The sequence below is a fragment of the Ixodes scapularis genome, unplaced genomic scaffold, assembly GCF_016920785.2.
Source record: "Ixodes scapularis isolate PalLabHiFi unplaced genomic scaffold, ASM1692078v2 PGA_scaffold13__105_contigs__length_92229423, whole genome shotgun sequence".
Lineage (NCBI taxonomy): Eukaryota > Metazoa > Arthropoda > Arachnida > Ixodida > Ixodidae > Ixodes > Ixodes scapularis.
This window is the reverse complement of record NW_024609839.1, coordinates 92,214,371-92,229,423: the sequence shown is the minus strand read 5'-3', so window position 1 is coordinate 92,229,423 and position 15,053 is coordinate 92,214,371. Positions and strand designations below refer to the sequence as shown.

The 15,053-nt window shown below is 49.5% G+C and overlaps 1 protein-coding gene and 1 pseudogene across 1 annotated transcript; one reads left to right on the top strand and one right to left on the bottom strand.

The window, feature by feature from the left end:
- Positions 1-3,095: 3,095 nt before the first annotated feature.
- LOC115318604 lies at positions 3,096-4,379 on the top strand. The gene is made up of 3 exons (XM_040207090.3): positions 3,096-3,366; positions 3,770-3,809; positions 4,007-4,379. Exons 1-3 carry the CDS (start codon positions 3,183-3,185, stop codon positions 4,377-4,379), a joined length of 597 nt encoding a protein of 198 aa, XP_040063024.1. The 5' UTR covers positions 3,096-3,182.
- Positions 4,380-5,434: 1,055 nt separating this feature from the next.
- Positions 5,435-13,324, bottom strand: LOC115318605 (annotated as a pseudogene).
- Between the last annotated feature and the right edge of the window lie 1,729 nt (positions 13,325-15,053).

The window sequence follows — 15,053 nt, the reverse complement described above, 5'->3', positions numbered from 1 at the left end:
TTCTAGCGAAGATTGCCGGAATGCCCGTAGCGCAGCAAATACCTTCTCTTCTCCTTCCTGGAAAACGAACCGGCTGTCGAGCCAAGGGGTAAGCAAGCGGCCATTACGAATTCTTCTGATGTCGAGACAATCTAGGAGCCCGCGACGTGCTTCTTCTTCTGAGGCCAGATGGGCGAGATCAGGTCAGATGCCCCACGAGAAAGGAAGTCACGTGTGTGCGCCGAGGGCTGGCCCGGCTGGCTTCCGGTTGAATCCGCCGAAATCGTCGGAGCGACTTTTCTCAGATCCAGATCGAGATCTGGAGACTACCTTCTGTTGTGTTCTCTTCCTGCCCCAGTCTCAGGTTTACAATCATGTTCACGAAGTATAGCTTGGCACCAAAAACATGATGGCAATTTTGATGCGAAAGCATTAACTGTCCAAATTAGAGAAGCCGGTGCAACATTAAAACGGCACCTCAATTCCCATTGGCTGCGACGCGTCATGTGGCCCCATAGCAATGGCGTCATCGTTGCTAAGGGGCCAGCCGAACTCCGGAGGCGCAGCGGTAAGGGGGTGTGGGGGGGGGGGGGGGGGGGAGGGGGGGACATAAGAGGACACGTGATTTCAGCACGCGGCGCGCCGAGCTTCGCACTCCCGGCGCCGTGCCGAGATTCGCACTCCCGCCACTGCCTCAAGCGCGAGACACATGCGCGAAAAAGCCATGCGATCCGACGTGCGAACCGCCGGAACGACGTCCGAGGGCGAGGGTTTTCGTCGCACCGGAGCGTCGGACGAGGCCTCCGTCCGGCGCCGGCGTGCGTCCAACTTGCCAGATATCGCCGCACGCACGGTCCGATTTTCGGAAGGCCGCAGTGGACGCAGCCAATGAGCACGGATGGCGAAGGTCATGTTGTCAAGTGACTTTCGGACCGATCGGGCGAGGAGGCGCGACGTGGTTCGGGGAAGCGGATGTGGCGGTGCGCGGTGCGTCACGCGACGCGAGTCGTCGTTGTGAAGGAAACGGACGCCATCGAGTTTTTCCGCGCGCACAAAACGAGCTGCTGATTTCGCGCGCCAAAGCAAGCCGGCCTTCTGGGACCGATCGAGCCCGTCGAAACCCGAATATACTCCGTTTCACCTTAGGATGGACAGCAGCGGACGCTACGAGCCATTCCAATGTCATGTGAGCTTCGGGAGAGACGCAGTTATGTGCGCGGTACGTAGTCACGTGATTTTTACGCAGTGCTCGTTTCGCTGGGATGGCTCTAAGGTCCGCTGCGGTCCTTCGCGATTAAGTGATTTTGAGCAGAAAATAGCCTCACGGAAAATCTTCACACACGCACACTTTAATAGAAGGTAATAAAAATATTATGTTTGTTTTAAAGCCAGAAAAACGAAGAAGGGCGAGGGAAGTATTTTAGTTTTCTAGGCTAGGTGGCGCGAGCTACCGCCCGTTATAACTATAGCCATTAGTATCCATCCATCCATTTGGTAGAGGGACACCCGAAACTGGGCGGAGCTGAACGGAGCGACGCAACGACGCGTCGGAAACCATGTGTCGCGAACCGTCCGGTGCGGCGATTCTGAGCAGCCATCTTCCCGACAGTTCGCACGCCGGATCGGACAGTTTTGACGCGCATGTGTCTCGCGCTTCACCCAGCGGCGCAGCAGCCACCAGCGAGTCAGGGCGGTCTGCGCTGCGCGCCGCCGCACTCTTTGCCGGCGCTGCGGCCGCTTCTGCTCCTGTCGGCGCCAAGGAGAATGGCGACGCCTGAAGCATCTGTATCGTCGGCGGCCGCAACCTCGGCAGTTGCGAAATGTGGCCGTCCACGCCAGTACACATCAGACGAGCTAAGGGAGCGGACGTTAATCCTTTCGCATTCCCAACTCATAAGAACTGCTGAGGTGTCCTCGGAATTTTTTAATTGGCATCTCGTTCTTAGTGCATAGAAGAGGAGGTTGTTCCGTGTATGTAGAATAACAAGATAATCGATACAGACCAATAGTTGTGAGTCAGCGCTGAGCGATTGTGTTAAATTTTAGTGTGGCTGTGAGTGTTCTGGTGCGCTGCAACGTTAAATAGCAGGGTAAGGTGACGAAAGGAAGGCGGCTGATTGGTCCGGCAAGCGCGTAGCTCCCACTGCCCCGTCAACTTGGGGGTGACCGGAGTGCAGTGGGGACCAATGCCACCTCCCCTGGGGAAACAGGGGCTGTTGCAGAAGGTGTCCTACCCCCCAAGGCATTCTACCGAACTCTTGGCAAGCCGTTCTACAGTCTCGACAATGCACCGAGAGAAACTGTGCAAAGTCTGATGTGGTATCCTAAAGCCAAAACATCGAAAAAATATAATAGTGAGCAACGTTGCGTTAAGTTGCAATTTGTTCTTCCGGAGACTCGATTTTTTAGAGAAGGGACTCGAAGAAACAGCTTTATGCTACGCTACAGTCCCTCTAACTCGAACTCCTGTAGTGTACAGCTTTTGATGGACACCACGCTTGCATTTAAGAAACCTCTACAACTTCGGAAGGTATTCAGACTCGCGCGCTTTTATTGCACGCACAAAATTTCATGGTATGTCGGTGGAAGAAGACACCTACACAGCACGTTACACCAACGAAGAAGTATCGGGTGTTAGGAGAAAAGAGCTCTGCAGGCTTCTCAAAAACAAACAAACATATATTGTAAAATACCGCAGAAGCACCCGCTTTGTTGAAATGTTCACTATTAAAGGGATGCTGAACAGAAATTTTGATTCCACAAAACACGCGGTAAAGGTGGGCAACGGGATGCTACAAACACCAAAACATTAAGGGCTGTTTATACTCCAACGTAACGTCGACGGGCGCGCACGCCCAACCGCGTTGCCTGACGTTGCTACGAAAGGACAGTTTATACTCTGACGACAGGTGGAACGCCTCGCAACGTAACGCGCCCCGGCGCGCGCCAGCGAAGCTCACGTCGAGGCGGGCTGTTTATACTCGAACGTAACGTCGACGGGCGCGCGCTCCCGAGCGCGTTGCGTGACGTAGCTGCGAAAGGAGAGTTTATACTCCGAACACAAGTGGACCGCCTCGCAAAGTAACGCGCCTCGGCGCGCGCCGGCGAAGCTCACGTCGAGGTAGGCGCTGCTCGAATCTCGGCGTCGGCCGACGACGGTCGTCACCCAGAATTCCTCGCGCGAGCGTCAGTTGGAAAGAAAAATGGCGAACGGAGGTGCCGCGGAGTGCGAACCGAGCGATCTGACGACGGACGAGGTTGAGCGGCTCATTGAAGCGGTGAGAGAGCGCGAGTGTCTTTATGACGTCGGTTCTCTAGAGTACAGGGATTCCAAGCGAAAAAAGAATGCCTGGGAGTCCGTGCGCATTGCCTGCGGCATGAAGCCCGGTAAGTTGACTAGGGTGATTTCATGTGCGCTTTGCTTGGCGTGAGGACATCTGGCCATTTTGTTTCAAACGCTTTTTTTTTGTGTGTGTGTGTTGAAGCGCGTGAAAGAGCGTGTCCCTGCACGCGCGCGTGGCGCTGACTGTGCTACGGCCACGGTGTAGCTACGGCGACATTTTGCTTCCTGCGATTTCTTTGTATTTTCCCTGTGAGCGCGTGCTGTCGCCATCGGGTACTACAAACGATGGCATCATCCAAACAGAAATACATTGAGGCGCTCTAGTTATTTAGGACTTCAAACAGAAAAGCAGTGCAAGCGGCTTAACTGACATGGCAACTTGTTCAGCATTTTATTTTCGTATCACGTCTGCATTTGGGAGAACTGAATTCGACATATTTATTTCAGGTGAGGACGCACAAAAAGCGTGGAAGCGTGTACGCGACAGGTATGTTCGGGAGGTCCGCTCCATTGAAGCTGCCACAAAGAGTGGCAGTGGCTTCGTCCGGAAAAAACAATGGGCCTTCCTGGAAATGATGTCGTTTTACGAGAAACATATCCGACCCAGGAAGTATGTAAACATAACATGAGTCCTCAATTGCTGTCTAACTAAATTTCTCTCCCATATGTTGATCCCACTTGCAGGGCAACCACCAACGTAAAGGCACCACCTGTGGGCGACACAGCACAGTGTCTATTAATGGAAATGGTGGAATCTTCTCCTGACGACTCGACCATTCCCACTGACTTCAAGCCTGCCCAAGAAGAGCTGCAGTGCAGCCCCGAGGCTCCTGTCCCAGCCACGCCGTCCACCTCGGGTGAATCCACATCAAGCACCTCGAGGAGGTCATCAGGCCAGTCACAAAGGTGCCCAGGACCCCCCCATTCTGCATGCAGAAGGGAGGCTGACACAATGGAGAGAGAACTTTTAAATCATTTAAGGACTAAAATGACACAGAACGAGGCGTTTTGCCTACTCTGTAGCACAATCTCTGGATCGTTGGGACGAGGTCACTAGTTCCCAATTCAGGGCTTGTGTAATGCAGATTGTGTATGAATATGAATGTAAATTTCAGCAGAAATAAAACGCCCCCGACCTTTGTGCATCTGAAGGCACACGTGTCCACTCATGTCTTGATAATATACACATTCTGTTAATATGAACTACATTTTCGAAGAGCAATCTCTGCTTATGCAATTCTACTACATCGTTAGAAAAAAAAAAAACATAATCTGTGAAGCAGTCTATGTTAATCTGAATATTATTGACTCTGTAGTTCAATACTTCAGAATTAGTTCTTGGAGGCAAGCTGCAGGGATGCCTATCACATAAAATAGCTTGAAAGAACACCTACAGACATTTTTCAAATTTACCCCAAGCGTCAAGGAAGTGGCTTAGAATGTAGGTACACACGAATGTGGACGATAGCTTGCGCAGCGAATGTACCTGCAAACCCGGCATGATCATTGGTGCTTGTGTAAATTAGCAAAATGTCTAGTGCACATAATAGCATCATCTGCTACTCAGACACACAGCCTGCGCTAATACCATTAATCAAACATGCTTTCTACCCATTACATTCGCTTTGCGGGTGGCACGCATTGCTCGAAACCTGTTTATATTTCCGAGAGAAATGCAAGTAGAAAAGCAGGCTTATCGAAAGTACATCTAGAATGTTATTTTACTCCTTTGTGGTGTAACTGAAAACATTAAACCCGACTTTTGGAATTAATACGCAAGCTGTCCTATTTCCCAAGTGAGCCACTACTACATTCCTGCGGGTTCACTTAATAAGAAGCCAATCATTTGGTATGCGTGCCTGTATCTCAGTGGCAAGCGAAAAACATGGATGGCCAATATTCCTCGCTTGTGCCAATTACCTCGCTCTCCCCTGTACAACAAAATTCACCAAGGTAGGCAGGTAATCTCTTTGAAGGTGAAAACAACGAGGGATTGCGAAATATATTTTTCCGGTCAACCCTGTTAAGCAAGCAGAGCAGAGAAAATATATACAATTTATTTGCAAGGAAAGAAAAAATTCAACAGCATTGATAACAACCTTGTGTCGTCGTCTACTCCCTCGTCACTATGTCGTGTTGCCACGGGATGGCTCCCCTAGGGGAGATGAAGTGGTCTGCCAGCTGGTCCCTGATGCTGATTGCTGCTGGGCTGCTGTTGCCACCTAGGCTCCTGTTGACACCAACATTCAAAATGTCAGCTCGCCACTGACCATCCACACGGGCACCCCTCCTTTCACTGTAAGCATATCCAGGAGGGCAGTAGGCTTCATCCCGTGTCAGGAAGTTGTGGAGGCAGACTCCCGCTTTTATCATGTTTTCACAGTGCTCAACGAGGGAAAGACGACGACGATCCTATCTCTGGTAACCCATTTTGTGCTCTCCGAAGTAATCGTAAGAAACTATTGTTTTTCGTTTTGAGTAACCTCCAATTCTGTGACTACCACTAGAGAAAAGTACCTGACCTTTGTGTTCAAAGGGCCTCCTTTTGGGAGGCCGGAAAAATCTCGGAAATGACAACTGAGCCTCTGACCCCACCGAACCAACTCCACATGGAAGAGGACGAAGACCAGGCTACGGGCCCCATAGGTGACCTTCCACCTACTGATTCCATAAATGACTCACACAGTAGTTCCTCATCGACAATTGTATCCCTACGTGACGACGACGACATGCTCTCCGATGACGCACAGTACGAACTAGTGCATGGAAAGAAAAGACGCAAGACAAGCCAGAGCCCTGCATCACCACCTACGAACGAAACCAACTTACAGGTCGGATACACAGTACTGTTCATCCCGACAGCAAACGACAAAGTGGGATCTCTCAGCAAATTAAAGCTCACGGACTTCCTAAACAACGTTGCTCCAGGCATGGTCAGTGTAGTTCGAGTGAACGCAGCACGTAACATCGTTGCAGTAGATGTGAAACGACCTCTCTACAAGGCCGAACTTCTAAAGATAACAAAACTCTGTGACGTGCCTGTAAGAGCTTTTATACCTCGAGAACGCTCCAACTGTTTCGGCGTACTTCGAGATATTGATCCCGACTATACCGAACAAGACGTCAAGGCGCAGCTACAGTCCTCCATTGGAGTAACAGAAGTGAAGCGACTAGGCAAAGCATCGCCTGTTGTGCGAGTTGCATTTGCAGGTAAAATGGCACCCCAGCATGTCAAAGTGGGCCTTGTGAGGACTACAGTAATTCCTTATCGAGCACGACCCCTGCAATGCTACAAATGCCATAAATTTGGTCACATTGCAGTTGCATGCGCTGCAGAGTTCCAAATTTGCTATCAGTGTGGGCAAAGTCATGAAGGCGCATGTGAGGCCACCCCGAGCTGCGTGAATTGTCGAGGAAATCACACCTCTAATGCAACAGAATGCCCGGTCAAGCAAAGGGAAACAGAAATTATGAGATACCAACACGAAAATAACACGACACTTCGTGAGGCAAGGGGTGCTGTGTACGCGAAACGTCAAACCAACAAGCAAGTGAATGAAAAACATACACAGAGACCTAACATAACCAGTACGGCAGTGCCACCTTTGACTGATGAGGCGTTCCCTCCTTTGAGCAGCTCGGGGAAAACGGCTGAAGATGACCCCACCGCGGCATCCACATCATCAGACACACTAGGAAATTCTCAGAAACCATCCTTTTGGGAAAAACAACACATCAAAGACATTATCTCACACTCGTCTCCTCATACACATGCGTCGACTCCCAACCAGGCGAATGGAAGAGAACCTACCTCACTGATTAAAGTGATAGTGCCGTTAATTTTCTCCGTCCTTCGAAAAATATTGGACACAATACCACCATCATCAACGCTCCACCAAGTGATCACAGCAGTCCTTTCATTAGAGTCCATTATTTCAATGGCGTTCTGAACTATTCTCAAGCACGCCATACTCGCACTAAAAGGTCTATAACGCCTCCACGAAGCCCAGTGCTTTCACTTTTCTGCTCCAATAGCTAAACGACAATCAACGAAAAAGGCCAAGAGCATAAAACCTTTGCCAACTATACTACAATGGAATGTAAACAGCCTTCGTCCTCGCCTACCTGAACTTCGGCGCCGCCTCCTTACACTGCAAACAGATGTTCTCGCACTACAAGAGACTTACTTACCTAAAGGGCTTCACCGATTCTCCCCATATGTCCAGTACCACAGTGATACAATTCACCCCGATGGAAAATCTCGTGCATCCTTATTCATAAAAAAATCAATCTGTCAAAAAGAAATACCTTTGAAAGACTTCAACTCTACATATGACGAACACGTCGCGGCAATCATACGAATAGCCAAGCAGGAAGTTACTGTCATATCCACCTATGTTCGACCAAATACACCTTGGAATCCTAACGCAATCCGGAAAATTCGTGCACGCTGTTCTGGACCCATCATCTGGTGTGGCGACTTCAACGCAAACCATCCAGCATGGGGAAGCGACAGCACTACGCGACGAGGCACCATACTTTTGGACATCATCGCTGATTTGAACCTCCGCTGCATAAACACCGGAGACCCTACACTAGCACGGCCCAACCTTGAAAAAGCAAGCGTCCTAGACCTCACTTTGGTATCGCCTGAAATAGAGATAGTCTGGAGTCTCGAGCCCGACACATGGGGCTCAGATCATATTCCAATTCACCTCACTCCCCGCTACGGCCTCGCACCAAAACATCGTGTACATACAGTAACGAATTGGGATATGTATCGACAAATACTAGCAAAACTCTTTAAAAGCACTGGCACGGGTAGCATCCCACTAGAAGATGCAATATGTGTAGCTATCTCTAAAGCCACCAAAACAATCACCCTACCCGCGAACAACCCAGTTCCTGACCTTATATATCTCGAAATCCGCGCTGCCTCTCGACGAGCTCAGCGGATTGCGAGACGCACAAATGCCCCCGCCGACTGGACAAAATCAAGGCGAATAGACGCAAAACTACGTCGTCATACCAGACGCCTAGGCAGACAACAATGGCAACTTCGAAGCGAATCGCTTAAAACTGATTCGGGGTCGAGGCTACCTTGGACCACTGTGAGATGCTTACTTGAGCCTGTATCTCAAGCATATCCTTTTGCTGAGATAGCGATAAAAGACAACCTTACTATGGCCAACCTCGCAGAAAAATTCGCTGACGAATTCTCAAGGCCTGTATCTCCACCGCAAGGAAAACCTCCAGCGCCGAAGCCTCCAGTCCCAAATTTCACCCTAGCCACTATAAACGACGACTTCACAAACCCAGAGCTAGACTATGCCCTGACTCGCTGTCGCCGCAAGGGTGCCCCAGGAGCCGACGGCATTACAAACCAAGCCCTCAAAAACATTGACGCTACGGATAGACCCCTTCTTCTAGAGTACCTCAACGTGATTTGGCGATCCGGCGAACTTCCTTCCTCCTGGCTACATTCTACTGTAGTAGCCGTCCCAAAAGCAGGCAAGTCGAAAGCCATCATAACATCTTACCGTCCAATCTCCTTAACCTCCTGTGTCTGCAAGCTTTTAGAGCGGATGATCCACCGACGGCTCAGCTGGCAACTTGAAGACGCACAAGCGCTACCACCACAGCTATCAGGGTTTCGCGCGGGCTGCTCAACAGTGGACTCGATTGGAAATCTGACATCATCACTAGAGCAAGCCAAGGCACAAAAACACGTTCTTCATGCTGTCTTTCTAGACATTCACCGAGCATTTGATGCACTTCCACACAACGTGATTATGGAGCGCCTTCGTCATATCGGTGTCAGAGGGAGAACGTACAAGTTTATTGCGTCGTTTTTACAACGAAGAACCTTCCATGTAAAAATAGCTGGGCATACAAGTTCGCCCCGCGACTCTTCCCAGGGAGTACCACAGGGAAGCGTCTTAAGTCCCTTGCTATTTAACATCGTGATGGCCGGCCTACCTTCTGCGCTTCCTAAAGGTGACACAATCGCAGTCAACTGCGCTATCTATGCAGACGATGTTGCGCTCTGGTGTACGGGGCCAACGCGCATCTCGACTACAATACAAGCCAAACTCCAACAGTCCTTGAACACCACAGCCGCATTTCTCTACCACGCGGGTCTCACGCTGTCAGTAACAAAGACATCGGCGTTGAGCTATCGGCCAAGAGCTAGACTTAAAGGAAAATTCAGCTCGCTACGCGTAGATGGCAAACGGATTCGCAGAAGCACTGAGGTGCGATATCTTGGTGCAATCATTGACGACCGAGGAAATTGGCGCCCAGCCGTCAAACATACACTAAATGAGGCCCGCAAATTACTTGGCGCTATCCGAAGAATAGGAGGCCGCAACTGGGGTGCCAGTCAACAAGTCATGCTTACGCTGTATCGCGGCCTTATCGTCAACCGAATATTATATTCCCTCCCCCTGCTGGAGATTCTGGATTCTCAATGGAAAACTCTCGAGACATTTCACCGCAACGCACTCAGGATTTGTCTCGGACTGCCACGCTCGTCACATAACGTCTCCACTATAGTCGAGGCAGGTGACTCACCACTAAAAACACAATCACAAGAGAGAACACTACTTCACGCAGCCAGACTGCTCAGAGTACCATCATACGAGACACTCATTGACAGCATACTACTACGCCATCACTCCTACCTCGGTAAGACCATGAAACGCTTCATTGACCACGTCGGCTACCCAGAGAACATCCCTCCCCTCCCCCCTCCACACCGGCAGAACGATCACCTCCACATAACAACAGAGATCATGGACCTCCCACGACGAGGCCACGTCGCCGATATCGTGGCACGCGACATCGCAAATGACGTCATCCAGTCCTATTGCAACATGAAGCACATATATACCGATGGAAGCAGGAAAGACTTATCCACCACAGCTGCTTACATCATACCAGAATCTAATCAATCTTCTACAGCCAAATTGAGCTACTGTACCGACACGACCACAGCAGAACTTGCTGCGATATGGCTCGCGCTCTCCGAGTTAATAACACTTTCGGAAAATGAAAAAGTGGCTATTTTCACGGACTCGAAAGGAGCCTTACGACAGCTCCAAAACTTGAGAAGGGGAACTCCTCTGGCAAGATCCATTGTTCAACTCGTACACCACATGGCTAAAGAAGGATCAATCATCTACTTTCAGTGGATCCCTTCGCATGTGGGTATACATGGAAATGAAAGAGCAGATGCCCTTGCAAATGAAGCCCACAATAATGTATCCCAAGTAATAGAAATACATCCATACAACAACTATCGAATCATAATCCATAATGAAGCACAAACTAATCACCCCCACCCAGGAACGGCTTCTGGACTACCTCCTCCAACCATTCCTAAAAACAAATTCCCGAGACCGCAACAATCGTTGCTACATAGACTACGAGTCAACTGTGCAAACACCTACTCTCGTCTACATCTCATGAGACAAGCGTCTAGCCCAAACTGTCCCGCATGTGATGAAAGAGAAGATCTGGACCACATCTTTTGGACATGCCCACAAAACGCCAATTCAAGAAACGTCCTGAAAAAATCTATTGCGAACGGCAGTAACCAGGATACCCGAAGTCTTCTTTTTCCCGCAGGACCACAAGCACTAAGGGTGCAAACATTCAAAGCCATCCTTCTTTTCCTCCAAGAGACTGGCCTCTCAACACGCCTCTAGGCTGTACTGACGGGCGTCAGCCATCCTCCTCCTCTTAACCACTCTTGGTTTCCCTTTCCCCAAGCGGAACGAGAAAGCTGACCCCGCTATTGGGAGACTAACCTCTCGTTCCGCATTACCCCCTTTTTCTTTTGCTCAATAAACTCACTCACTCACTCACAGTGCTCAACAGTGCCATGCATGGGAGCCAGAAACGCCCGCCAGCGAGACACAAGTATTCCGAAGGTGTTTTCTACTGTACGCCTGCCCCGGGAGAGCCTGTAGTTGAAGACCTTTTTTCGGTAGTCCAAGCCTCTTCCGGGGAAAGGGCGCATGAGGTACGTTTTCAACGGGAAGGCTTCATCCCCCAGGAGGCACAGAGGTGGTGCAGGCTGTGCGATTATAGGGATCTGGAGGGTGTTGGCAGCTAACGCCTTTCCGAGGTTAGACTCTCTCAACACACCGCCATCGGACTAGTGCCCGGCAGCCCCAATGTCCACCAGTCGAAACCTGTAGTGGGCGTCAACAACAGCGAGCAGCACCATCGGGTAGAATTTCTTGTAGTTGTGAAATATTGAGCCAGAGTTTGGTGGTCACTTGATCGCAAAGTGCTTGCCATCTATTGATCCAATGGCGTTAGGAAAGTTCCACTTGACGCAGAACTCCCTTCGGATCTCTTCCCACTGTTGTGATGTGGGTGGCTGCAGCACGAACGGGGAGAGGCAGTCCCAGATGGCTGGCAGCGTTTCCTGGAGGATCCCCGATAATGTTGCTTTATGCATCCGGTAACTTATGGCCACATGGCCCAGAGATCCTGGTGATGCAAGGAACCTAGAAATGTGAAAAACAAAATTGTGAGACTTAGTACCTAACTCAGAGCAACTGTTTAGTCAGTCATTTCCACTGTTTGTGACTAAGAACGACCTACGAGAGTGCTCCGTCAGACTTATATTGCTATACACGCAATATGTAAATATGTACTAAATGTGTTTGACTGACGCCCTACGGTGTTTTAAAATAGTTTCTACTCTAAAACCGCACGCAAAAATCAAGGAATTGGCGCATGAAGTGGAAATTGATCTCGAATATGAGTTTTACTGTGCTGATTTACTCATTAAAAATTTCAGTCTCAATTTAAAGTGAAAAAAAAAAAATGAATGACGATGTCGCCAAATGGGTCAGCCTTTCTATTTAGTAAAATATGTGTTTGATGTAGTAAGTGTTACAATGATACGTTGATCCGCTTATTTATGAGTGTCTCAAAATAAAGTTACAAGGTAGTACTAATGGCCCGTCGAACATCAGCAACTGAACCTATCAAGTTGAAACTTACCTCGAATACATACCTCACTAGTCCCCGTTACATATTACAAATTCAAGTCTCTATTTAAAGTACGAAAAAATTAAAAAGAAATCTTTCCCATTTTAGGCTTTTTTTTTCGTTCTAGGAGTTCATACTTAAAATTTGAATGCGTGCGGTACATCCAACCAGTAAAGGAAGCATTTAAGGTAAGTTTCTACTTGAAACGTCGCGTCCCTGATTTTTGCTGGCGATTTAAGAGCCAAAACTTTATTTTGAAACGCACTGTCGAGATTGGGCCTCTCAATTAAAATATCGGAGTAGATGAGAGCGCATAAGTTCCCGGTTTGAGGTATTTTAATACGAGTTGGGCGCGTGTACGGCGGTAGTACACCGCCTAGAAGCATAACCTAATCAGTCAAGCATCCGCGAAAATGAAGTGTGTATCAAATATGTAGTACATAGAGCGCCTCAATGTACTACTTCTGTTTTGGGGGATGCCACCGTTTGTAGTGCCCGATGCCGACAGCACGCGCTCACAGGGAAAATACAAAGAAATCGCAAGAAACAAAATGTTGGCTTAGCATAGTCACGCCAGGAGCGCGTGCAGGGACACGCTCTTTCACGCTTTCAGAACAAAAAATAAAAAATAAGCGTTCGAAACAAAATGGTGAAATGTCATCACCCCAAGCAAAGTGCACATGAAGGCACCCTAGTAGTACATACCTCAGTGTGATGGCCAGCCGCTCAGCGGGCGAGATGGGAGGGCGATGTGTGGGCCAGTGTACAAGACGGTCGTGGACGAGTCCGAGCAGCTCGTCCAATGAAGCCTTCGTCATCCTGCAGAAAAGAAACGACAGAATTGATTCACTATGATAAGCGACATGACTATCGACCGTCGCCTTACCTGAAATATTGGAAGTGGTATTCTGGGTCGGACTCGCGCAGCTCCTGTACTAGATGGTAAAATTCTCCAAACACTGTGCGCTTATTAAATATGTCTCGTACGTACATCGTGCGTGTTCTCTGGCGCCGAAATAAAAGCACCGCTGCAATTTTTTTTTGCTGATCTAAATACATCGCGAATCGGCTCTCCATGGTTCCTCCTGTCTGAACAAGTCAGGACAGAATGCAAACGGAAACGGAAATAAACCATCAGCCTATGTCGCGGTTGTCATGGCGACGCGCAGGCGCAACGCGAAGTGCGCGTCGGAGCGCGCTGGACCGCGATGGAGTATAAATGCCGTTGACCGCAAACTTTTCAGCGCAGCGTGTCGTGTCGTTGTTGACGACGAACGCCGGCGCACGTCACGTTCGTCGACGTCGGAGTATAAACAGCCCTTTACTCATACAGCGATATCTCAAACGGATGACCGTATTTTTGAAGAAAAAGAGGCGCATTTGACAGAGATGTTCACGTCATGTTTCTCCGAGAAAGAGAGGGAACGGCCTCGTGTCTTCTCCGCCTCGCGGCCTTGAGGGACGGAAGCGAAGAGAGGAGGAAACTAGGTATCTCACGCCACGCGCCTCGTCGGCCTGGTTCAATCTCGACCTCTTTTTCCAAAATTACGGCCGCCCATTCGAGATATCGCCTTACGAGTAGTGTTGTAGGGATTTTAGCGTCCCGCCTACATCTCCCGCATTGTTTTATCTGAAACACAAATTTCGGTTCACCATCCCTTAAACATTGCCCGAACTTGGGAATTCTGCAAATGAAACTTTAACCGCCCGATTTGACCGGACAAGCGCCCATGTCTAGGTTAATCCAGTTTTCAGTGAAAATGATGTGGGCGCTCCCCCGGTACTTTACGGTAGGCGTCGTCGAACGCTCAGACATTGAGCGCTCAGCATCTGATCCCAGCTAGCACGCTGCGATTGGATGCCAAAGTTAAAGAACTTAGTTCTCTCATTAAGCGTTGTAAGTGATTGTCCGAACTTTTCAACGAGGAAATGGCAGCCAACGCAGCCCGCCAATACATGCGCTTGAATGGCGTCCCCTACAGGCAACGGGCTCCCTTCCTTCATTGAACATTTCTTCTGTAAGTCGGTTATAACTTTTTCATTGAATAACGGTAAGTTTCAAAACCTTGGCATCCGGTCCCAAATGCTGGCTCTACGTTGGGGAAAAAACTGCGCACTCGGCGACGCATAGTTTATTTTGCGGAGAGAAACGCGTGGTCCTCTTTATTCCCAAGAAGCACCCGACGAACCAGGCGCAATGTGTCGGCGGCCCGATACACTCACAGTTTGTCCCCGATGGCGCCGCACTCCTGCAAGATGTTGTGGAGCAGGATCATCTTGCCGCTGACCTCGTACATGTCCTCCTCCGAGACGCAGCGGTGCCACCATTCCTTCGACTGGGGCGAAGGAGTCGTTTCTTCCTCGCTAGATTCGCCGAGAGCCGCTGACAATGAAACCGGTCACCAAATGGATGAGAATGACAGGGCGCCTCTTCCCAACGCCCAGCACACGCCCGTCGCCTTTTGCCCAGCATAACTGGAAGTAAAACGACACTAGCCAGCAAAGGCAGACACAGCCGAACTTGTAACTTCGAGCGAGCACGCAATTCGAAAAACGCGAAAAAAAAAAAAAAATCCCACGTAAAAGCTTTATTGCAGATGCCCCTACCGAGAAGCCAGGTCGGCTAACGAATATCACCTGGGATCCTTGTTTTCCAGGCTTTGACCACCTCGTCTCCAGTCTCGTGCCCGCTGTCCTTCCTGCAACTGCAAGGAATGTTTCG